The 24671-nt window shown below is 47.2% G+C and overlaps 1 protein-coding gene across 2 annotated transcripts; it reads right to left on the bottom strand.

Annotated features, from left to right (window-relative positions):
- Positions 1 to 22164, bottom strand: Klhl42 (kelch-like 42). 2 transcript variants are annotated; one of them, NM_001081237.1, is made up of 3 exons: positions 20412 to 21704; positions 11020 to 11213; positions 1 to 5084 (listed from the first exon to the last, which is right to left on the bottom strand). In NM_001081237.1, exons 1-3 carry the CDS (start codon positions 21245 to 21247, stop codon positions 4633 to 4635), a joined length of 1482 nt encoding a protein of 493 aa, NP_001074706.1. In that variant the 5' UTR covers positions 21248 to 21704; the 3' UTR covers positions 1 to 4632. The 2 variants fall into 2 exon arrangements, with proteins under 2 accessions (NP_001074706.1, XP_006507101.1); XM_006507038.4 differs by lacking the exon at positions 11020 to 11213 and having other exon boundaries at positions 2 to 5084; positions 20412 to 22164.
- Between the last annotated feature and the right edge of the window lie 2507 nt (positions 22165 to 24671).

Genomic DNA, 24671 nt, shown 5'->3' with positions numbered 1-24671 from the left:
GCTGATTGAGAACTCTTTTATTTAAAGGCATTTCATTCCATAGTCCAAAAAAAAAAAAAAATGAACACAGCTCTGTGGTTCACAGGTGTCAAATGTACAAACACGGCTATAGATATGCGACAATGCTGATGTGTGTGTTTATGCCACACTCCAAACTACAGACTCAGTACAATATTTCAAACAAAGAAAGTGTCAGTCATAACAGAATGTAACTTGAGGGTTATTCTTTTCCATAAAAATAACTAGGTAAGAAAACACTGGAGGGACAGAGAAATGTCGCACCCTGAAGTGATACAACAAATCACATTTTCCTTTGCTTTGCCAGTAACAAGCTATGGAAAGCACCAACCAGCCCTACGGAAACACTGAGCACCCTGGGCTCTACGGAATGGACCCTCTTTTTCATTTCACGGGCTTCCTGTAGGAATGGGTGAATATGGCTATGTCAAGTGGCAGCTGGCAGTCACTATGTATTTCCTGTTGTGTTTCCAAACTAACGAAAGTGAAAAGCAAACACGTGTACTAAACCTAAGGTGGAAACCACTCGACAGTCATCAGCAAGGCGAACTCAACCATCCTCCGTGATAAAGTATCCAAGGGAGCATTGCTGAGTTCTTCCACGGGAATGTTTTAAAGGCAAAGGCGTAAACGTACCAGCGCTGAGCTTACTCGTGCCAAATCTTCACCTTCTCTTCTTCCTCCTTCATTAGAACCATCTGCGGGGCTACAGTGCTGAGTGAGTTCTAAGTAAAACACATTCCACATCATTTCTGTGTTTTCACAAACTGCGAAGTGCAAGGATTATAAAAAGTAGTTAACTTTAAAAGAAAAAAAAAGAAAAAACACACAGTAAAAAAAAAAAAAACCTGAAACATGGGATATGATGTTCAGATTTAAGGGCAAACAAGCTCCCATGGTTATTACTGAATCACAAGGCAGTGGGCAGTGGGCCCAGTGTGCCTGACTAAAGTGGGCATCTCTGACTACACCATGGCTGAAATGAGAGCACATTGTCCCAGGGACAGTGGCTCAGTCAGTGTCCCCAGGCTAGGCTCTGTCTCACACCAACACTTAATGTTTCTGGTCACCAAGGAATGGAATTGATGTAGCTCACTACTTCCAGAGATCACAGCTCCCTTCATACTGACTATCTCGGAGGCAGGGGCAGGAACTGGCATTCACTTCACTCTGGTAGGCTGGCAGGATGTCTGGTAGCACTGATTGACAGGTCTCCTAAGTGCAAACCCTGACAGAGCGAGTGTACACACAGACCCCGTACTCCTGGGTAAGGTCAAGACAGCCTTCAGCATGATCCCTTTGTCCTGCAGCCCCTCACGTCAGCAGTGCTAAGCTAAGCTCACCCAACACCTTGACAAAGACATCAGGGCCCCTTCTATTTACCTCTTTGGCCAAACAGGCTTATAACTTTCCCTGGAATTATGAGGACTGCTCCTCTAATAGTCTATAAACAACTATTTATTAAAAAGAAACATTTTCCTCTGTTCTCCCAGTATAGAGCTACAGTATCCTCGCCTTCCCTCTGCTTGAACGGAAACCTAAGGCATTTAAGTTTGCTTGGGTTCTTGGCGTTAGAAACAACAGAACACAGCAGGGTCAAGGTCTCTTTGGTTTCATGCTTAATCCTAAGCCGTATGCGTTTCTTGCCAGCATCCCCCACCTTGTAGGTTCTTTGACAATATGTCCTAGCTCAGATCGCAGAAGTTAGAGATTCTCACACAATCATCTCAGAACCTTTCTGGTGCCAAGGGGAGAAGCCTCCCGGAGTAGGAGTGCACACTTGACAGGAAGCTCCCTTGGGGGTACTCCCAGACACTTCCTGCTACACAGTGGGAGCTAGAACCCCTCAGAAGCTGGTGGTAGGGGGAGTAAGGCAACAGAGAATGGAAAGAAATACGAAGTATCGCATAAGGAGTTGTCTGAGGAAGGGAAGGTTTCCAAAGGAACACTATCATCCTGGCGAAGTCTGCAGTCGGCACCAGCTGAACTCCAAGTGCTCTCAGAATGCTCAGAAAGGGCACAGGCAGACAGATGTCATAAAACCCTCCCAGTTCTATGACATGACTCTCTTCTCCAAGCATAGATGACAGCAAGAACAACAAACTTCTGCTGGGAGTCTGTGCATCTAAACCCCAGAGCCATATACTGCACACAGGCTACATGTTAAGCCTGGGGTGAGAGCTTTGTGGATGTCAGTGTTAGAACTTCATTTGGTCCAAGAATCTAGTTGCTGGCATTAGGAAATATGTCCAAAGATGGCCATCAGGAAGAGAACAAGTCAACAGGTAGATGCCATGATGGGCTTTTAAGATCTGTATTTTCACAAGATAATTGCCCATCTTTGTCCATTGCTAATTCATCTGCCAGTTTCCTCTGAATATTCAGGACTAGGCTGCATAAAAATGAAGAGCCATAACAACAAACATAAATTAGACTTTAAAGTGCAGTAATGAAATTATAGACTCCTCCAAAATTCAATTCTAAAGTGAATATAAATTAAATCTATTATATAAGTACCATTTTGGTGAAGATTTTAGCTCAGAGTTTTTTGTTATTTGAAAAGAGCCCAGCAAAACAATTTTAAAAGTAATACATAAAGACAGGCACAGAAGCAAGAGGCTGAGGTGAGAGTCTCCAGTTTGGAGTTATCCTGGATTGTAAGGCAATACCCTGTCTTAGAGAGGGAAAAAAAGGGGGTGGGAGTAAGAAAAACAGACTTAGTGTTTGAAAACAGATGTGGCTGGAAATGGCCTGTAAGCTTCCAATGACATTATAAGCAGGTTGATTGGATATTGGTAGATTTCATGACAAGACACTAAGAATTGTCACCATGTCCCAAATAAAGACTAGCAGAGATTCTAAACCACTGTGCAAAGAAGAGTTTTATAACGAGGCTCTAAAGCTGTATTAGAGGCATGGCTGCAAAGAAACTCTGAAGTGACTCCCTCATTAACACTGAAGACCTACTAGGGGTCAGCTTCCCTCTCCCATGGCCAGCTACCAGGAAAGCAGCTGTGCAAGGAACCAGGAAGAATCTGCCTGTAGCTCTTGGTTCTCTGTGGAGCTTTCTTTAATGTGCAAGGCGGCAGCCCGCTGCTGGTGTGGAGATGGAGTCCGGTCCCTTTAGCCAACTCTATTACAAGATAGCAGCTGGTTGCAGCAAATTCTCTTCAATCAAAATTCCTGTAGGTGAGGACCTTGTTGCTGTTGCTGTAAGTGCCGGAGATTAAACCTGGGGCCTCTCATGCGTGCTAAGTAGGTCCTTGAGTCTTTTAAGAAACACAGACCCATGATTGGCAGGTCCTTAAGTTATGCACCGTTGTTGGCATGAGAGCTCTGAAGCCAGCACCTCACCTCAAGTCAGAAAGGCCAGCAGAGGCCTTCCCATGTCTGTAAAGGACATCTCCCCTGCTTTCTAGCACACATCAGCTACAGCCATCCTTCCCTTAAAAAGGCAAAACACGGCTGAACATCTAAGGCTAAGATCAAGCTAGGAGAAAACCTAAGTAAATGTGCAAACGTTGGTTTGGTTTGGTTTTGATTTCTGTCTTAAAACAAGAACTAGGTTAAATACATTCAATTAAAATAACTCCTAAAGGCATCTTTCCTCATGTGGTCCTCCTCCTCATCTAAGACTCAATTTATAGTGTTTATAGCAATCTTCTAAAAACAAAGTCCTCACAATGCAGCTGTGGTGACCCACACAGACCCTCATTTGCCACACATGACATAAGAGGTTCACTAGTCTACTTTAGACAGCATTTTCAATTGCACAAAGACTGGGAAAGTGGCTGAGAACGTGTTTATCCACGTTTGTGGATGCTCTGGCTGCTTATGTGGATGCTCTGGCTGCCTCTATCCTTGTAGCAGGCAAGGCAGCCATAGCTTGTGGGCCCCAAGGACAGCTACGAAGCAGCCAACACAACATCAGGTACTTACTTAGAACATGAAGAGACTTCTTTAAAGGTTTATAAATGATAATATGATTTCTAAATATCAAAAGGTTGTACACACCTGTTAGCGTTTCTGAAAACAAATATAAGATAAAATGCCTGCCCAGAGAGACAGGGTGACAAGGGAGTCGGAAGCTAAGGAGGTGACGGATCCTAATGCTTGTCAAATAAACCGATCGCCAAAAGGAATGTCCCTTCTGAGGAGATCTCAGGTGACCTGAAGAAAGGGCATTTTTAATGTCATCTTTTCCAGGACTACCATGAGGCCCTGGATTCCATTCCCAGCAGGAAAAAAACACAAAACAAAACCATTACTAACAGGTTAGCTACTGACCTTGGCCCGTACAAAGCAGACCCTAGCAGTCTACTTTTTAATGGTGGGTTTTAGCTGTTGGTCCAAGACTGTTAGGTTTGGATGAATATCATGATATTTGTTCCCATGATACAAAATAATAATAATAATAATAATAATCTGGAAAAAATAGGGTTGGTCTCTTCACCCCAAGTTTTCAAGTAATTAGTTCAAGAAAGCTTATTTACAGCTGAGCCGCCTACATACGTGACCTACGTTAGCCCGCTCTGTCCCTTCAGGAGTCAGGACTTCAAAGGCTTGCTTTTTCCCCCTTGAACCAGACTTTTCTTTTAAATACCGTTGAATCAGTCAGGTCTCTGCTTTATTGGGCAGATAGAGAGAGGAAATCAACAAGTTATGTCCGAAAGCTGGGAACCGCCGGAAGGCTTCCCAGCTGTCAGCAAAGATGTTGTACTTGAGAAACACTCGGTGCTCCAAGCTGGTGGACAGGGTGACGTCCCTGCTCATAATGTAGATGCCGTCATTGTGCAGTGCGCATGTCAAGTTCAGGCCCGATTTGGACGTGTTCTCCTTCAGGTAGAGCCACTGACGCGTGACTGTGTTGTAGGACTGCACGGTGAGCATGTCCTCACTCTGGCTGCTCCTGCGGTTGGGCCCCAGTTCATGGAGACACCCACCCACGATGTAGATGGTCTCCTCCACGGACACCATCTGCTGCTTGCGGATATGGACGTCACAGGTCTCAAACAGCGTCCAGAGGTCGGCGGAGGGGCAGTACTGCAGGATGTTCATGTTGCGATCTGAAAGACACAAAGAAGGCAGATGACACCATCCAGGCAGTGGAGAGGCATCCTCCTGCACACATACCATGTGGCCTAGGCAGCTCACTCAGAAAGGCAGAGGATAGAGAAATGGTTTTCTAAGCAGATGGGGCAGAGGTCATCTGGATTCTCACCCACTACCTTCCTCCAGGAACTTCCTTCTTGTGAAGGAAGAACCATGAAGCCAGAAGCCAGGCATGGTGGCTCACACCTATAATCCCAGCACTGGGAAAGCCTAAACAGGAGGCTCTTGAGTTGAGGACATCTGGAAAGGGGCAGCTTTGGTTTGAATACAACTTACAGGTGGCCATGCTGAGTTGCTGTACCTCAGAGCAAGACCCCCAAGTCCTCTGAGAGGAGTTAACCTCAGCAAACCCTGACTGCAGCCTGCCTCGGGGTACCCTCACACTACTGTAGCAGATTCTATGCTTTAATGAGGAGCTCTGGCTAACAGAGGTTTGAACCCCAGTGACCTACGCTGCCTTACACAAAATGGAAAACCCACAATGTAAAACTTATTCTTCAGCAAAATGGTGGTATATCTACCTGGACATCCAGATGCGCAACAGGCAGGTGTCCTACCTGATTAGACTTGAACAAACAGGATTCACAGCACTGCAACAGTGCTGCCTGCCTGTGGGTGGGGGAGCACTGTGCAACCCTCGGAACGCCCCACATGACATTGCTCTCTACGGTCCTGCCTGCCTGCCTGAGCAACCCGCCCTGCGTTGATTGCAGCCTGCTAAGTCACAAGATCACCATACACACAGCCCAACAGCCTCAGCCTCTCAGACAGCTAGAGAATGCCTGACTCCACAGAAAGCAGGTCCAGACCCCTGCCCTCTGTGTCTTGGCAAACCCTAAAATCCATGCCAAAATGCAACAGTCATCAAAACAGGTTGTCAGGGTCAGGAGACACAGGAGAACCTCAGCTCCTGCAAATTCACTCACAGACCTACCTCCCAAATGTAGCGCTCGAACCCATCAAAGACCTCGCCTCCCACCTGCTCTTGCTTGATCTTATGGATAACAGTCAGGACCAATGAAAGCCTTCTGTCTTTTTTTTTTTTAACTAATAACTACTTTCTTTCAGGAAAAGTATAGTCTCTCTTTTTTAAGGAAAAAAAAAGACTATCTTACCATCTCCTTGAGAGGGTGGCGTAAGAGGATTTCAAGTTCAAGGTTTGCCTGTGCTACAGAGTGAGTTTAAAGCCTGCCTAGGCAACATAGTGAGATTCTGCCTCAAAGTATGTATAATAAGAAGGTTAAGTATGTAGAGTACTTGCTAGTGTGCATGAGGACCTGGTGAGGTTCCCATCATTGCAAAATAAGGAAAACAGAAAATAACTTTGGGAGGTTCCGCACACAGAGCTTCACTTCTCTCTCTTCTTCTTTTTTTTTTTTGAGACAGGGTTTTTCTGTGTAGCCCTGGCTGTCCTGGAACTCACTCTGTAGACCAGGCTGGCCTCGGACTCAGAAATCCGCCTGCCTCTGCCTCCCGAGTGCTGGGATTAAAGGTGTGCGCCACCACACCCGGCTCAGTTCTCTCTTTTTAAACTGATTTTTTAAAACCAAATGCCTTTAGTCCCAGTACTTGGGAGGCAGAGGCAGGTGGATTTCTGAGTTCGAGGCCAGCCTGGTCTACAGAGTGAGTTCCAGGACAGCCAGGGCTACTGAGAAACCCTGTCTCGAAAAAACAAAAAACAAAACAAACAAAAAAAAACAACAAAAAAAAATTCTTCTCTAGGAAAGCATAAATGGCCTTAGCCACAGGGCAGGAGAAAAATAAAGAAGAAGTAAAGTTATTAGCAACCCCCCACAATGAAGTTTCTGTTTGTTATCGCTAAACAAAAAACAAAAACTGTGAGCTGTGAGCAGAGGAAACAGCTCAGGGTCTGGAGCCAGCAATGGACCAGCCCATAGCAACAGACCAGCCCATAGCAGCAGACCCTCCCATAGCAACAGACTCACCTACTGCAATGGACCCACAACAACAGAGTGACCCTCTGTCAGCAATGGACCCTCCCACAGCAGTGGACCCACCCATTGCAACAGACCCTCCCATGGCAATGGACTCAAAACAGCAACAGCACCTCCCACAGCAATGGACCCTCTCAAAGCAATGATAATCCATAGTCACTGACCCTTGCACAGCAGGTGGAATGCCATCCACCCCACCTATTGCTACGCGTAAAGAGCTGTACTGTCAGACCTGGCATGGTGGTAAGCATCTGTAATCATAGCCCTCAGAGGCTGAGGAAGGAGGATTGCAAACTCAAGGCCAGCCTTGGTTACAAAGTAAGACCTTGCCTAAGAAGGGGAGGTACAGACAGAAAGACAAGCCCCAGAGCCAAATCTGAGTCCACGCTAGCAGAGAAAGAAAAGCAGGTCCTTAGTGTATGCTGGTCCCTGTGCCCACAAGCTTTCCAGCCCTAGGGACCTGCCTTTCTGGTCATCTCAAAGGTCTGCTTAGAGATTAAATAATGAGGTGTCACTCTAGAAGATAGACAAGGAGGGGTTGGTTAATCTACCCAGGACACCTGGCTGAGTCACCAGCAATCTCTTCCCCTCATACCAACATCCTGTAGGCCTTCTTGGGCCTTCTGCTACAAACTGGCTCCCCCTGTTCGCTGAGCCCTGGCTCAGGCAGCCTGACTTGGTGAGACAATCTTTGGGTCTTCACATTTAAAACAGATTCCTCTGCCCTTTAGGGTTGCTAGGATTTCCTTCTGGATTTCTGCCTGTTGTTTTGTTGTTTGTTTTTTAATTTTGGGATAGCTCATTCTCTAGCCTGCATTCAGCTGACCTGGAACTCACTATGTTGCCCAGGATGGCCTCAAAGTTGCAGCAATCCTGCCTTAGCCTTCCACGTGATAAGAATACAGGGATGGGCAACCACAGCTGGTGTCTCCATCACTCTACTGCCTGGCAAAGAATGAAAATAACCAAAATCTATTATAAAAGTCATGGGTGTGGTGATGCACGCCTTTAATCCAGAGTCAGGTGAGTCTTTGTGAGTTGGGCTGTACAGCAAGTTCCAAGGCAGTCAGGGCTACATAACAGAGACCCTGTGTCATAACCGAAACAAAACAACAAAAAGTCATGAACCATTATTTACTGAATTTTTAAAAAATCTCATCTAAGAAGTCAACAGGATGGGAATCCAACTCAAGTCCTGGTTTCTCCTCCTCCTCCTCTTCCTCCTCCTCCTCCTCCTCCTCTTCTTCTTCCTCTTCTTCTTCCTCCTCCTCTTCTTCCTCCTCCTCCTCTTCTTCTTCTTTTGTTTGTTTTTTTGTTTTTGTCTGTTTGTTTTCCCCCAAACAATTGGGAAGAGCTGTTTATAATGGGAACTACAGGAACTATCAGGAAGTGCTGGAAAATCCAGGCTAGAGGAGGGTTAGAGAGGCCAGCCAGTGCCCAGCCCTCTCAGCTTAGAACACAAACACCCATCCAGTCCACCTCTGACCGCACAGAATGGTCTCTGGCATGGAGAATCCGGGATGGACATCATCCTGGGTGGCCCAAGTGAAGAAGGCACGCTAGTGGTGGCCATGAAGCTCAAAACACACAAGAAGGGTTTTCCAGGTCAAATCTACAACCCATTTGCTGAGCCAAGGTCATGGAAGAGCCAGGAAATCTACCAGAAGAACAGTGCTCCCAGCAGGAGCCAGCAGCTCCTGTGTGGAAGAGAAGCCGGGGCACAAGCGTGTGTCATGTCAACCAGAGTGTATTCTGAATAGCTCGCCGAGACACGGTGGTGGCTCATGCATAGAATCCTAGCACCTGGAGGCTCAGACAAGGGGACTGAGCTACAGAGTTCTACACCATAGACTGCGCTAGGGTAAGACCTGGCTTCAAAACACAAACCATGTTGCGTGAAAGAAAGAAGAAATGTCCGTAGGTAAACAATCTAGCTAGTTACTTTCCTAGAAAAACAGAAGCAAGGATGTAGGATTCAGGAGTGTCAGCTGCCGTGCATTGCTGTGAACTTAATCGATGCTGTACTGAGCCCCAGTGCAAATGGTGCAAAGCACTAGCAAAGACAAATTATCTTGATTCCTAGTGGGGGCCACTGGGAAGTGACAGCATCTGAGGAAGAAAATAGTCCATGGCTTCCATCACACTCCTCCCTCGCTGCTGCCTCTTCTCAGAGGCACAATTACATAGGCCAGCTGCAGAGAGTAGAGCCCGCACCCCACTCCCAAAGCAGGTCCAATCCACAACCTCAGCTCACCAGAGAGAGCTCATTTGAAAACAGATCTGTGGCTGTAAACACGCTAAACAGAATGGATCTGGGATTGTGCCGGGGCCTAGCAAACACAGAAGTGGATGCTCACAGTCAGCTATTGGATGGGTCACAGGGCCCCCAATGGAGGAGCTAGAGAACATATCCAAGGAGCTAAAGGGATCTGCAACCCTATAGGTGGAACAACAATATGAACTACCCAGTACCCCCCAGAGCTTGTGTCTCTAGCTGCATATGTATCAAAAGATGGCCTAGTCGGCCATCACTGGAAAGAGAGGCCCAATGGACATGCAAACTTTATATGCCCCAGTACAGGGGAACGCCAGGGCCAAAAGATAGGAGTGGGTGGGTAGGGGAGTAGGGGGTAGGGTATGGGGGACTTTTGGGATAGCATTGGAAATGTAAATGAGGAAAATACCTAATAAAAAATATATTTAAAAAATGGATCTGGATCACAAACCCAACTGCCAGCATCCGTATTAGAGGTAGAGACTTACAGGAGAAGCCACATGAAGACAGCAGACATGCATGAGGAAGCCACCAGAAAGAGAGTGAAGAGGTGAGGAAGACGCCCTGCTGAGAGCTTTCTCTCCCTTCCTCTTGCTCTACCATCTCCCAGGCTGGCCTTAAAGTATTGGTCCCACTTCCTGTACCTCCCCAGTGCTAGCATCACATGAGTGCATAGTCACACCCAGTTATGGGCCACCTATCTGAATACTTTATTGGTGTCTGACATTTACACAGTTGCCTGTGTTCACTTGTAGACCCAGAGTCTCCCTCATGCAGTGATCAGCAGGGCTAGCGAGCTCTGTCTGCCCCTGCATGCCAAACATACAAGCAACTCCAAGAGTCCAGTTATTCCTCTCCTTCAGCTACGGGCTCTGCACACCAGACACACCAAACACAGATGTAAATGCCCTTAGCTAACAGACCACTTGGTGGCAGCCTCCTCAAGGGAGGCAAAGACAAAGGACAGGGCTCTTCCCTGCACCCAGAAACACCCCCTCACGTAGCTATGATGTTCTCTACCCTGATGCCTGGGATCTCTCTGCTACACACAGCAGCACTGAACCTGGGCACTGTCTCTTTTCCACACTACTCCTATAAAATGTCCATCACACAGATGTGTACATGCAAACAGTAGAACACTCTGCACAGGTGTAACCATCTGGTCTAAAAAGTTCTTTTGTGCTCACACCCTATCACCTCCATGGGACATAGAAACGGGCCCCCAGAACTGGCCTTCTGGGTATCTATCTAGTAAAGCAAAAGCCAGACTTAGCTCTGGCTTGGCACTGGTGGGTGGGTTTAACTCTTGGGGAGAGAAGAGAACTCAGTTTACCCTTTTTTCCCAAGCTGTGACCCAAACCTCCAAAATGGGCAGGTTCCAGGTACTGACCATAAGGCTGGGTTTCTAGAAGCACAACGAACATTCATAATCTTCTATAATTCCCTCTTCCATGTGAACAATGTCCATGCTCAAATAAGGTCATCAAAGGTCCTTCCTGCCTAATCCATCCTGCCTCGGGGCTCACATCTTTAAGAAAAGGCGAGTATATAGCATCTGATGCATAAAATCTCACTCAGATACATAGCTTCTTCTAGCCAGTCCTGACCCAGCCAGGTTGCTGCAGCTTATGCAAAAGCAGTTGACTGCCACTCACTCACCTCGGGTGGTATATCCGCCAATGACGTAAATCTTCCCCTTGCACTCGCAGGCAGAGAACTCAGCCAGAGGGTTTGGCAGGGGAGCCACAAAATTCCACGCATCTTGCTCGGGATTGTAGCATTCCACGTTAGAAACAGCCTGCCCACCGATGGCGTAAAGCTTTGAATTGACAGCCACAAGTTTGAAGTTAGATCTGAAAGGAAGACGCAGACCAAAAGGTCAGTTCTGGCCTTGACATGGGAGGACACTCTCTGGTAGAAGGTGTCCTGAAGTTTTCCAGTCAGAGCCATTCTGCCTGGTGACTGCAGAGGTGACTTCTCAAATGTTACTCTGGTACCCAGGACTCCACACTCTGCAGGGCAGGAATGGGAATCCACAGATACAAGCAACTCCAAACAGGCGGCTCTTGGTGACAAGGACCAATCTTGCTTGTGGGCCTGAGGCCAGGATCAGGATACCTGCCTCACTGAACTCAGTCTTCCGCATCTGAAGATGCCATGCCTGCATCCAGCCAGCAGCTTCAGACCCAAATGTAAATGACATATTGCATCTGTCTTGGACATGTGCAGACATCCATCCCCCTTAGACGAGATTGCAATAACTACCTAAAGAGCACATGCGTTCTGTTCTGTTACATGCAATTCGAGATGCATTAAAATGCAGCTTGATGCTGAAGTGATGTGCAGCCCGTGACATTTTATGTTCAGACCTGGAACCAATCCCCAGCCATAGTCATTACGTTCACGTCACTGTGGTCCCCATATCTGACAGAAACAACTCACAGAAGGACGTCTGGCACACAGCTTCAAAGGATTTCAGCCTATTGTGACAGGGAGCACTTGAAGAGCAGTTCTTGGTGGCAGGGGCTGGAGTCTGTCACACCATAATGGAACGGGAGGCACAGAGACAGAAGGAACTAGGAAGCGGCCAGGTGTGGCCTTCAAGTCTCACCCTTTGTGACTACATCACCCCTTGACAAGAGACCCATGTTCTAAATGATCCATAACCTTCCTGAAAACCCTCACCAGCTGAGGAAGTTCCCAAGACTTAAGACTTGTGCCCGGGGTTGGGGGAGGAGGGAAAATGCACGGGGGACAGGGACAGTCCAAATTGCAACCCACCAATGCTAAAAGACCACTACACCTTCCAGGGGTATGAGCAGGAAAGAAAGCAGGGCTGGTTGGTTAAGACCACTGGCTGCTCTTGAATAGGACCCAAGTTCAGTTCCCAGCACATACACAGCAGCTTCCAATCTCCTGTAACTCCAGCTCCAGGAAATCTGATTCCCTCTTCTGGCGTCCTCAGGCACTGGCATACCTGCGCCATACCATCATACAGATGTGCATTTAAATACCTTTAAAATAAGTCTTTGGAGGAGAGAGAGTACGGACTCATCCCTTGGCTTTCTCCTCACAGAATGGGTAGGCCATTTTTCCTCAGAGAGGAGGCTCCTGGTACAGACACAGGTATAAAGGATAAGGTTCATCGGAAGGCAGTTTATATGCTCAGTTGCCGCATATAAATGGGGATGGCTAAGCTGAACTAATTATGGATAAATGTGTTGTCATCAGCTTCAGATACTAGCTAAGTAAGTTGGTTGTTTTAAGGGTGTCCCCACTCCTCTACAGAGACACACAACAGGCACGTTTACAACCCTCCTACAGCACAAAGTCCATGTACCCATCAGCTGGCTCAGCCTCGGCTCCTGACAACAAGCAGGACAGCCGGTCCACTTCAGGTCCTCATCTCTAACGCAGGGGAATCTCACTCAGTGGCTAAACACACAAGCAAGAATGTTTTCTGCCCAAATCTTTCTGCCTTGTGAAATGAAGGATTGCTCCAGGAAAAATTATGTTGCAGAAGACAAGTGCGGAAGCAGCTAACAGAGGCAAAGCCACAGCAGAAGCTGTGTAGGTGGGAGGAGTCTCAGGCGCAGTGGAGGAAGAACACCAAGAAGGTACGGCTCTTTACAGGTGCCTGGGTGCATATGAACTGTTCCATTTTGTTTTCCAAATGTGAGGGTGAACCCAGCGTTCTCCATCCAGAGCCTCAAGGCCATTAAATCCATCCAGCCGTGCAGACAGATCTCACCCTGGTGGCAGCACCTGGGCGGTCCCGGTTCATGCTGCTTACTCTCCCCACTGCCAACCACGGTCCTTAACATCCAACCATCATGCCCTCTCTGCGTGTGCAGATCCGGTGAACCAGAGGAAATAATGTTCGTAAACAGCTCTAGATCTTAACCAGCTCGGGTTGGTTTCACTTCCCACCGGTGGGCACAGAGTAAATTGTGCAGTATCAAAACAGCGTGTGCAATTCATCCTGCATGCTCTTAGGCAAAAAGGTGAGAGGTCTTTTTCTGAAACTCAGGACAGGCAGCTAAGTAAACAATCCCATCCCTCCAAGCGCAGTAAGTGCAAGCTCCCGTCAAGAGAAACGTTTATTAATGTTGGGTTTGCTTGCAGATGGGCTAGCCACCTGAAAACAAACCGGCTGCTAAATTTAGAGGCACATCACTGAGGGCTCTAACTCCAGGCTTGTACAGAGAAATCTAAACTCCACTGTTGAACAGCTGGGTGACCTGGGACAGTGACTGAAGCTCAGTAGATTTGTGCCCATTTCTCTACCTCTCAAATAGAGTTAAGCACACAGTCTGCCCTAGGGGGAGAAGGAGCCTTGGTATTGTTTTTAAGATTTCATTTCTTTAACTACATACATATAGTGGTGCATGCAGATGTGTGCAGGCATCCATTGACTATGAACCACCCGAGTGAATGCTAGGAACAGCAGCACATACCCTTTACCACTGAACCACCTCTCCAGTCCCTCTTTCTTTTAAACTTTATTACATTTATTTATTGCGTCTCTCTGTGTGTATATGTGTATGTCTGTGCATTGGCATGCAGGGGTGTACATGCGACAGTGTACAGGTAGAAGTCAGAGGACACTTCTGTCTTTCAGTCACATGAGACCCAGGGGTGGACTCAGATTGTCAGGCTCAGCAGCAGACCCTGAGCCCTCTCTCCAGCCCTGAGCCCCACTTTCTTAGCTCCAGGAGGACTGGCTTCTCACCACAGCACAAACGACCTCCAGAACTCTTCAGTCTGTGCTCTCGTCTATAAATCCCTGACAGCTGACTTCCAACTTCTTACAGTAGCTTACACTCATCAGCTGGAGCAGTGAGTATGCATCTGAGCCATCAATTACTTCACAATTATCTTTTCTTCTTTCATATTGACCCTGGACACACTATGTTGAGGAAGAAATATACCAAATACCAAATAATACCAAATAAGCCTTCATTTTATAGCTGTATATGATTCACTCGCAGTAAGTAAAAAGCAAGTGACACAAATTAGGCATGGCTGCAATTAAATTTCCATTTCCCTTGGGAAGAGATACAAAGCCTGAAAGCTATAGAACATGGGCTCAGCCTGAGGCCCCGGGTTCAATACCCAAAGCAGAGGCAGGAGGTGATGGAAGGGCTGAGACAGGAGGATCTTAGAGTTCAGAGAGGCCAGGCCAAACTATATAGAAGCCCCTGACTCAAACACACACTTAAAACTAAATGATCTGATCACTGAGCAATGGTGACACACGCCTTTGATCCCACCACTCGGGATGCAGAGGCAGCCGGATCTCTCTGAGTTTGAGGACAGCCTGGACTACAGAATGAGTTTCAGGACAGTGAGAGCTACAGAGAGAAACCCTGTCTCACAAATCAAAAACTAAATGATGTGACCTTTCTAAATACCTGTCCACAGACTAACAGCTATGCAAACCACAGTGAGGAGGGTGACACCAGAGCTGAGATTGGCCCTTTGTGTAAAAATGACTAAACTCACTGGGGAGATGGGGTCAGTAATGAGACCAACCTTACAGAGATGCTGGAGAATAATAACAAAGTAACCACAACACCTGACGCTCCAGAAACAGAAAATGCAACAGTGGCTTGCTACAGACAATTCTGTTACTGTGAAACCCGAAGTTCCCCTCCCCAGCCCCATCCCCACTCCCCGCCCCAGGCCATCCAGGCCATCCCTCCTTCCTTCCCCTTCCTCGGCTGTAGTGACCTCTGCTGGGGACCAGGTTGGAGATGGGAGAAGCTAGAAAACAGAAACACTCATTGTGGTTCTTACAACCACCTGTGGGAAAGTCAAAAAGCAAAAAGCAAAAGCAATTTCAACTGTTGGTCAGAATCCAGCTGTGGAGGTTAAAACAGGCCTGTCGTTTTCCCTCCTCCCCTAGTGCCTAGCTGTGTGGGCTCTGCAGCCTCTCAAAGTGTTCCCACTTCAGGCTCCTCTGCCAGCAGACGGTTGTCGGTGAGAGGCCTCTCCAGCCTGGCCTTGCTACATTCTCACACAAATTCTCACACAAACAGGACCCACCGGGCTTCACCTTCAGAGCAGAGGCCTGGGGGTTGAGGAAGACCCTAGAGACAAGCTCTGAAATTTAAAAAAAAAAAAAAAATTTACAAAGGATGTCTGCAGTCAGTGGCCAGTTCCTGCAAGCCGTCCCTAGTTAAGGTGGGGAGAGAAGGGAATTTTGTGGTCATACAAGCTTTCACATGTCGAGTCAAATCTGTGTTCAGACAATGAACCATGTTGTACACCTGAAAAAGCACCTCAAAAAGAAAAAAAAAAAAAAGAAAGAAAATGCTGGTATTTGAACCGTATTTTCTTTTCTAAAATGACACTTATTTATGTGCATGAACATATACACAGGCCACAGCACACATGAAAGGTCAAAGGACAAGTTGCAGGAGTCAGTTCTCTCCTTCTACCATGTTGGTCCTGGGACTTAAATTCAGTTCACCAGCCTTGTCAGCGAGTGCCTATAACCGACTAAGATCCATCTTACCAACCTATATGATCATTTCCAAGCCTATGACTTTACATTATACTTTAAAAAGACATTTCAAAGCTTCCTATCTAAACGTAAGAGGGCAGAATTGTAAGACAGAGGAGTCTGTCCACATCCTCATCTAGATGAGGTCCAGATAAAGTCAGAATAAACTGACAACATTTAAAAACTAGGATACCTCATGTCCGGCCACTCCAACTCCTCACTTCCACTAAAGAATAACCAGTGTGGTCCAGGGTGAGGAGTCCCATGCCGACATTACATCTGGTCCTCACAACTCCTACCCACACTCTACACACTGACATCACCTGCCCTGCCATTCTGACTCCAGTTTTGACCACACTAAAAAAAAAAAAAAAAAAATGTGTGGGCAAACCTATCCAATATTGTATTAACAGCCAGAAGTTCACATCTCTAGCCATATAAAACTGCCAATATGAATTTAAAAATAATAAGCAGGGGCTGGAAATGTGGCTCAACAATTAAGAGCAATGCCTGCTGCTGCAGAATACCTGGGTTTGAGTCCTGGCACCCAGACCCTGGCTCACAACCATCTGTAACTCCAGCTCCAAAGGATCTGGTGCTCTCCTCTGGGACCTGTGGGTACTGCACACAAGGTGCACATAAATTCAGGCAAAACGCAACAATAAAAATAAATAAACCTTTTTTTAAAAGATAAGCCAATCGTCGGGTGGTAGTGGGACATACCTTTAGTCCAGCACTTTGGAAGCAGAGGCAGGCAGATTTCTGAGTTCGAGGCCAGACTAGTCTACAGAGTTCCAGGACAGCCAGGGTTACACAGAAAAACCCTGTCTCAAAAATCATTTGTATACAAAAATGAAGCCAATAAGCATTTTCAAAGAATGATGTTCTGATGAAAGGATACTACACTGAAGAGTTGCCCACTACGTAGGGTGGGGAGAGCATCTCATCTTGACAGGAGAGGGGAACTGGCAATATCCAACACTGCTCAGGAGAAAATTACAAATCTTTCATGGGCAACTAGGCAGCAGCCAAAATATAAAATGTGCATACACCTTGCCCTGTCACTCAGAGAACTTGGGACCAACTCACATGTGCTAAAGACAGTCATACACATAGACCAGGCTGTCCAATACAGCATTATTTATAGGGACAAATGCATACCACCAAACAGAGCCTGGAATGCTACATAAACATGAACAAGACAGAAGCAGCTAGCTCACACCTTTACTCCCATCGCTTGAAAAAAGCAGGACTTGCGACTTGCCTCTAGTCCAAAGGCACCTGGGGCTAAAGAGTGAGAACCTTTCTCCAAACAACAAGCCGATGTGCTGCTATATGTCTCTAATCATAGGACTCATGAGGTGGAGGCAGGAGGATGAGAAATGCAAGGTCATTCTCAGATATACAGAAAGTTCAAGGCCTGGGATACATGAGACCCTGTCTCAAAAAGATTAATAAAATGATTTATTAGTTTAAAACAAAATTTAATAAATAAAATGAAAGTCATTATTATAAAATAGAATAAAAATTTATATCAATACACATCTGTGAATACAAAAAAATTCATGAGACCACAGCTCAAAAAAATTAATAAAATAATTTATTAGTTTAAAATAAAATTTATTATAAAATAAAATAAAATATATCAATAAACATCTGTGAATACAAAATATTAATATACAGTAACCATTAATTAGAAGAATTATTAAGTACCATAACAAATTTAGAGTAAAAGTACATGTATATACATCCCACCCACTGGAGAAACTATGCACGCAGCTCTCCACTGAGAATGGCTAGTCACGCCTATATTTTTATAAGCATCGATGCATTTATAATACCTAACTGTGACATGCATTATAGATACAGGTAGCTTGGTCCCCTGCATTGATCACACATAGATTTAGGGAGGTCTGAGTCACAAGGGCTCTAGTCCATGGAGAGAATCACGTGACATCATGTGGAAAGCAGCTGGTGGGGCCTCACTGGAGGAAGCAGACCCCTGGGTGGAGGTGGACGTGAGGAATATTTTTCTTCTCTGCCATGAGTTAACCACTCTACTCCACTATGTCAGATGCTTGTCACAGAGTAATTTAGGTAGACACACTCACTTTACGCACGGTTTCTAAGGTAGACACATGAGGCAGGAGCTGGAAAACAACTTGACCATGTTTAAAGAGTACAGAAAGAACACTTTGAGGAAATCAGACCAAGAATCTGTAGCTAAAAAGAGACTGGTAAGAGGTCTGGACTGTGGAGCTGAGGATGGACGACATGCTGAGACCACATGGTCAGAGCTGGACACACACAGGGAAAGGTAAGACAGAACCTGGAACCTTCTCCTTTTTGAACACCACCTTTGAATCAATTAACACTCTTAAAAATTTTTTTTAAATAATACTTTTGATACTAAAAAAAATAACTTTATTATTTTGTTTCTGTTTGTTTTCAGCTCAGGCTAGACTACAGTTCCACCTGCCTCAGCCGCTCAGCCTGTGATTACAAGTGGATTGCTACTGTATCATCTCAATGATAGAAGTATCATACTGCAGGAGGCTGGATGAAAACTAGCCAGCCCCCAGTTAGTGCCTCTGGAAGGAAGAGGGTAATGCATCCATCTCTGCTTCTCACACTTCAGCTTGCCAGGATTTTTAGAAATTATTTTTATGCTTATTTGTGTGTCTGTGTGTGTGTGCACATTCATGTGGTTGCCTATAAAGGTCATAAGGGGGTGTCAGACAGGGATGCTAAGCGCTGAACACTAATCTTATGCAAGAGCAGCAAGTGCTCTTAACCTCTGAGCCATCAGAACGAGGTATGTTTCTACAAATAATCTCTGATCTAAAGGTTCCTTTGTCCTGTAATGGACCTAGAAGAGACCAGAGTGGGACTGGGATGGCATCAAGTGGCCTGATAAAAAAAAGCCTATCCTCAGCTGGGTGGTGGTGGCACACTTTAATCCCAGCAGTCAGGAAGCAGAGGCAGGATGATCTCTGAGTTCAAGGCCAGCCTGGTCTACAGAGTGAGAACCAAGACAATCAGGACTATACAGAGAAACTATGCCTGAAAAAAAGAAAAAGAAGAGAAGAAAGAAAAAAAAAAGAAAGGAAGGAAGGAAGGGAGGGAGGGAGGGAGGGAAGGAGAGAGAGAGAGAGAGAGACAGAGAGAGGGAGGGAGGGAGGGAGGGAGGGAGAGAGAGAGAGAGAGAGAGAGAGAGAGAGAGAGAGAGAGAGAGAGAGAGAGAGAGCGCCCATCCTGTCCTTGGCTACTCTTTCTACTGCTGGGACACTGGTATTGAATCTGAGGCCTCAAAATTCTAGGCTAGTGCTATCCCTCTAAGACACCTTTCCCCTACTCTTTCTGGTTTTGCTACATTATCCAGGCTGGCCTGGAATTCACTCTGAAGGCCAGGAAGAATTTTAACTTGGAATCTGCCTGCTTCAGCCTTCCAAGCAGCTGGGGCAACAAACCCTCTCTACAAGCCCTGACTTGTCCCCCAGGCCACTTGGGAAAGATGGGTGAAGTGGAAAGGAATGCATCTTCAAGCCATAAGAGGGGGAAATTGAACAGTACGAGTTGGTTTTTGTCATTCCTTCAACCACTGACATGGTAGATGCCTTACATTTGAAGTTATAAGTTACAGATTATTTATTGTAGAAAGCCAATACTGTACTGTACACCTTTAGTCCCAGCTCTCTGAAGGCTGGAAGGCAGAGGATGGCAGACCCTCATGCCTAGGAGTTCAAGACCAGCCTGAGGAACATACCAAGATAAAGGAAAACCATCTGAACATATGCAGGAGGGTATATATATATATATATATATATATATATATATATATATATATATATATATATATATATATGCGCTAATGTATATATGCATAGGTGTATATGTAGGGTTTATATGTACATGCTAAAGCTACCCACAAGGGACTCAGGCATCCAGACCGGGGAGTCTGAGGCATCCCAGATAGACAACAGACTTGGAGAGACAAGGGTACGCCCATTCTGTAGCTGACCGCTCCAGGCTCAAGTTTTGGGTCAAAGATGATTGCCGTCTTAGAAGGAAATAAGAAACAAAAGTGAGGATGAAAAGAGAAGAGAATCCTCTCTGGCAAATCCCTTACACCATCCTAGGGAGAGGGGATGCACGCTCTCCTACCCAAGTGAGAAGGATCCAAAGTCACTGTCAGCAACAACAAAAATTTCTGAAGCCAGAATTACAAGTTACTGCTAGTGTCTCCGTAATTCGGGTCAGACAAGTTAAAGAAAAGCGAAGGAAAAACAACCGTTATCTTTCCCAATAGCCTTCTCTGCAAGCCGGTCTAAGGCAGAGAAACCATTCTTACCTGGGGCCTGCACCTGAAAGAAGACCACTAGGCTAGCTGACACAGTACTCGTCTTCTTCCTAGCAAGCCCTGGGCTCCCTGGGAACTCCGCCAGAGGCGACAGGCCAGCAGCACTAAGCAAGATGCCATCGCCTCTGGCCAGCAAACACCAGGGCAATGAATGAAGGGTGCAGACACCCCCTTTGCACTTACCGCTTCTGGTTCATGGAGGCCACCTGCAGCCACTCGTTGGTGATGGGATTGTAGGAGTGTGCGGCAGAGATCTCCTGGCTGGTGATCCTGTAACCACCCACGATGAAGAGGTAGTTGTCCAAAATGGCTGAGCCGTAGCCCCTGACGTTCACCAGGTCGGGGGGCAGGTTGTTGGCCAGGGGGAACCAGCGCTCCGTGGTCTCCTCGTACCTAAGCATGGACGGGGGTTCCCCCTGATACGGGTGCGGGGCAAGGGGTCCCCCGAGGAAGTCCCCCAGGGCCACCAGGACCGGGGTCCCGCGCATGCGGGCCTCCCTCAGCCTCTGCTTCAGGCTGCAGTCCCCGGGGGCCTGCGGCGGCGACAACAGTAGCGGGAATTGCGGCTGACACAGCACCTGGTGGAAGCGCAGCACCATGAAGCGCAGGCAGGCGTCCTGCAGGTCGGGCAGTCCGTACACCTGCGCCAGGCGGTACAGCTCCAGGCAGTTGCCCAGACGCACGTGCGACAGCAGCAAGCGCAGAAGCGCCGTGACCTGCAGAAAGGACGCGGCCTCCACCATCTCGGACAGCACACTAGCCTCGGCCAGCTCGTCCTCGCTCAGGCCCCAGCCCTCGCGCGCGCCGCCCGCGTTGATGAAGTCCAGCACCAGCCGCAGGCCCGGAGCGCTCAGGCCGCGCAGCTGCTGCACCTCCGGGCCCACCTCGGGCCGCACGGCCTCGCGCATGCCGGAGCGGTAGAGCGCGCGGAAGTAGTCGCTCTGTTCGATCAGCTTGCTCTTGCTCACCGGGTAGCAGCGGTCTTCCAGGCGGATCTGCACCATCTCCTCGGCCGACATGGCTGGGCCGCTGCGCCCCGCCGCTCGGCCGCTCAGGCTCCTCCCCCGGGCGCACAGCCTCCGCCGAGCCCGGCCTGCGCTCTCGCTTCCTTCCTTCCGCCGCCGCGGGCCGCGGGCCCCGGGCTCAGCCCCGCCGGTGCGTCACACGCCCTCCGAGTAAACGGCCTCTCTGATCTTTAATCCATGTGTCTATGTGGGTTCCTCCGCTACAATGCAGGTGCCAGGAAGCCAAAGGCGGCAGATCACCCTGCAGCCTGAGGTAAGGGCGGTTGTGAGCTGCCCTACGCGGAAACGGAGCTCCTGTCCTCCGCAGCAGGAGTGTGCACTCTTAACCACTGTGCATTTCTCCAGCACGGTGTTGTTAGGAAACAAACAAACGCGTCGGTTCGCGGTGCTCGCCCCCTACGCACAAGTCACCGTACTTGATCTTCTGGTGTTTCCCGCAGCCCCACAGTCCCTGTGTGAGTTTTCCTGGGCCAGTCAGTACTGCGAGGTTTTAGATCCGCGGGGTGGTTCCAGAGTGGACTAACGGATTACTAGGGCTAAGCAATTTATTAGAAGAGTTATTAACTCCATGGACAAGACAGACAGATAGGAAGGCAGGCAGTGGCATGGTTCAAACCCCAGCACCAAGACAGCAGAGTCTCTGAGCAGCAAAAAGGGCAGGTGGGTGGAGAGGATGCGGAGATGGGGATGCGGAGATGAAGATGCGTCAGAGCTGTCCCCTCTGGGTAGCACTTGCCCGCTCTCATCCCTATCTACCCCACCACCACCATCCCATCATAGCTGTTAGGAAAGAACATTTTCCTATGTTCCCTGGCGGGACGCTTGGTTAGAAGGCTGGATCCCAAAGGCTGTAATGAAGCGATAGTGTCTGCCCTGGTACCCATGGTGCCCTGCCTTGCATTCCCCAGCATTACTGTGTCCGTCGGCTGCTTCACAGAGAGAGGGCTGTCGGCCATTATATTCTGCAGAATACACACAAAGGTAAGGAACTATGAAGTACAGAAAACATTCTAGCAGGATCCGGCCTTCCCATGGGAAAGAGACACAACACATGGACCTGAGGCTTGCTATGCCTTACTTTCTTGGATACTCTGAGAAACTTGGAACACAGCCCCGTGATTGACAGGCCTGCAATCATTCCTGGCAGGCTTCCGTTCCCCATCTGTCACTCTCAGTGTTTGGGGTATGAGGAGGGTTTCAGGTGAGGGGCCAAGGATTTAGTAGATTCTACAGCAAGGCAAAATGCCACAGCTACCATTAGACATCAGGCTGGGGGCTTCTGGGAGGGCTGACTTAAAAAAGGCTGGACCTGGATCTGTCTGCGCCTCCATCAGCAAGGCAGGATTCAGTGAGTCACCAGAAGAACAGGCTCTTAGTCTCTGGCTCTTTAGAATCTTTACCAATGGAAGCTTTTGTTTCCAGACCAACTGGTATTCTCTTGCCTTTTAAAACAAACCAGAAAGCCAACCTTTGAGAATGATTCTCATTAGAGAGGCAATTCAACCCTGGTCACATTACCACAGTGAGGTCAGCTGGACTGCAATCTGAAGTGGTACCTGACAATACTGGGCACCGCTCCTGCAAGATTTTAACCCCTGGCCATACGATGGGGCATCTTAAAAGATCCAATAACTTCAGTAAACCACACAGTGTTCTAAAAAGCTGGGCATAAAGACAAATACATATAAACTTCTTTGTTACAAAGTATTTAAGCTATAGTAGTATCAAGGCTTCATGAACACGTTGTTTAATGTCATCATTGAGTGGATGAAGCTGTCATTGATCATTAAACACTGACAATTGGTGCTCAGGGTCACAGCCCTAAGGGGCTCACTGCTGTTGCTTTGCTAAATGGATATGCTATCAAGTTACCTTCTGAATACTTACGTTCATAGCCACAGATCAGTGCTGCTCTCCATCCGCCTTGGCCCAAGAAGTCTCTGTCTGTAGTGGGCAGACAGCTCATCAAAGTGCTGAGAACAAGGGACTGGGTGTTCAGCCCTAACCGGACTTCTATAGCAACCTCTCCCCACAAGCTCAGGGAACTACTTGGAAGAAGGGGCTAAAAGAGCATAAAGGTGGGAGAGTGGGGAGGATTTGCTGTGGAATGTGTGTCTTTTGTACGGGAAGAGGAGATCACACTGGTGAGCTCTCAGAACTATGGTCTGCACTAGATAGCCAACAAGAAGAATGGTCAACATTCCAGCAAGGTTACCAAAAAAAGAAGAAGAAGAAGAAGAAGAAGAAGAAGAAGAAGAAGAAGAAGAAGAAGAAGAAGAGGAGGAGGAGGAGGAGGAGGAGGAGGAGGAGGAGGAGGAGGAGGAGGAGGAGGAGGAGGAGGAGGAGGAGGAGGAGGAGGAGGAGGAGGAGGAGGAAGAGGAGGAAGAAGAAGAGGAAGAGGAAGAGGAAGAGGAAGAAGAAGAAGAAGAAGAAGAAGAAGAAGAAGAAGAAGAAGAAGAAGAAGAAGAAGAAGAAGAAGAAGAAGAAGAAAGCAAGCCAGCCAGCCAACAGAGGGCCTGAAGCAGGAAGGGGATATTTACTGGAAGTGTTTGGGGGAGGAATTAATTGGTGGAGAGTATGCTCCAGATATATTATGTACATGTGTGAAATTGTCAAAGAGGAGATTAATTCAAAAATATTTTGTGCAAATTAACAAGCACATCCATATCATTAGCATACAAATTTTGTTTTAATACATGGTAAAATTCTATGCATTTCAAAGATTTGTTTAAAATAAAATTCTTTTTTTAAAAAAAATATTTATTTTGTACACAGTTTCTCTCTTCAGACGCACCAGAAGAGGGCGTCAGATTCCATTACAGATGGCTGTGAGCCACCATGTGGTTACTGTGAATTGAACTCAGGACCTCTAGAATCGTCAGTGCTCTTAACTCCTGAGCCATCTCTCCAGCCCCAAAATAAAATTATTTCTGGTTTACTATCAGTGAATGTTTGATTTGTGCATCTACTATACACCTGGGGTCAAGAAAACACTCTCTGGCAAAATAAGTCATGTGACAAACACCTTTAATTTCAGAATTTAGGAGGCAGAAGGAGTCAGATCTGAGTTTAAGGCCAGCCTGGTCCCCATAACAAGTCCCAGGCTAGCCAAGCCTGCACTGGGAGACAATGTCTCAAAAACATAGGTGTTGAAAGTGAGGAAAGTTGACTTGTCTCTCAAAGTCAGCGTTCCCAGATCAGTGGCAGAACATTTAGCCAGCACACACAAGGTCCTAGGTCTCCATGACAGCACCAAAACCAGAAAAGATCCTGTTAGAAATAACTAACAGACGGCTGGTGGTGCTCACACCTTTAGTCACAGCATCCAGGAGGCAGAGGCAGGCCTACCTGAGTTCAAGGTCAGCCAGGACTACATAGAGAAACCCTGTCTGGAGAAAAGGGGGGGGGGGCACGAGCA

This window comes from Mus musculus, chromosome 6 (assembly GCF_000001635.26).
Source record: "Mus musculus strain C57BL/6J chromosome 6, GRCm38.p6 C57BL/6J".
Lineage (NCBI taxonomy): Eukaryota > Metazoa > Chordata > Mammalia > Rodentia > Muridae > Mus > Mus musculus.
Note: the sequence above shows the minus strand (reverse complement) of the source record. Positions and strands in the feature narration are given on the sequence as shown.

What these genes read in the sequence shown, in the direction of transcription:
- Klhl42 (NM_001081237.1), bottom strand. Translation starts at nt 21,247, where the DNA reads ATGTCGGCCGAGGAGATGGTGCAGATCCGCCTGGAAGACCGCTGCTAC. An exon ending in GCCTCCATGAACCAGAAGCG is followed by an intron (nt 11,214 to 20,411) that starts GTAAGTGCAAAG and finishes TCTTCCTTTCAG; the next exon opens with ATCTAACTTCAAACTTGTGG. An exon ending in TGGCGGATATACCACCCGAG is followed by an intron (nt 5,085 to 11,019) that starts GTGAGTGAGTGG and finishes TGTGTCTTTCAG; the next exon opens with ATCGCAACATGAACATCCTG.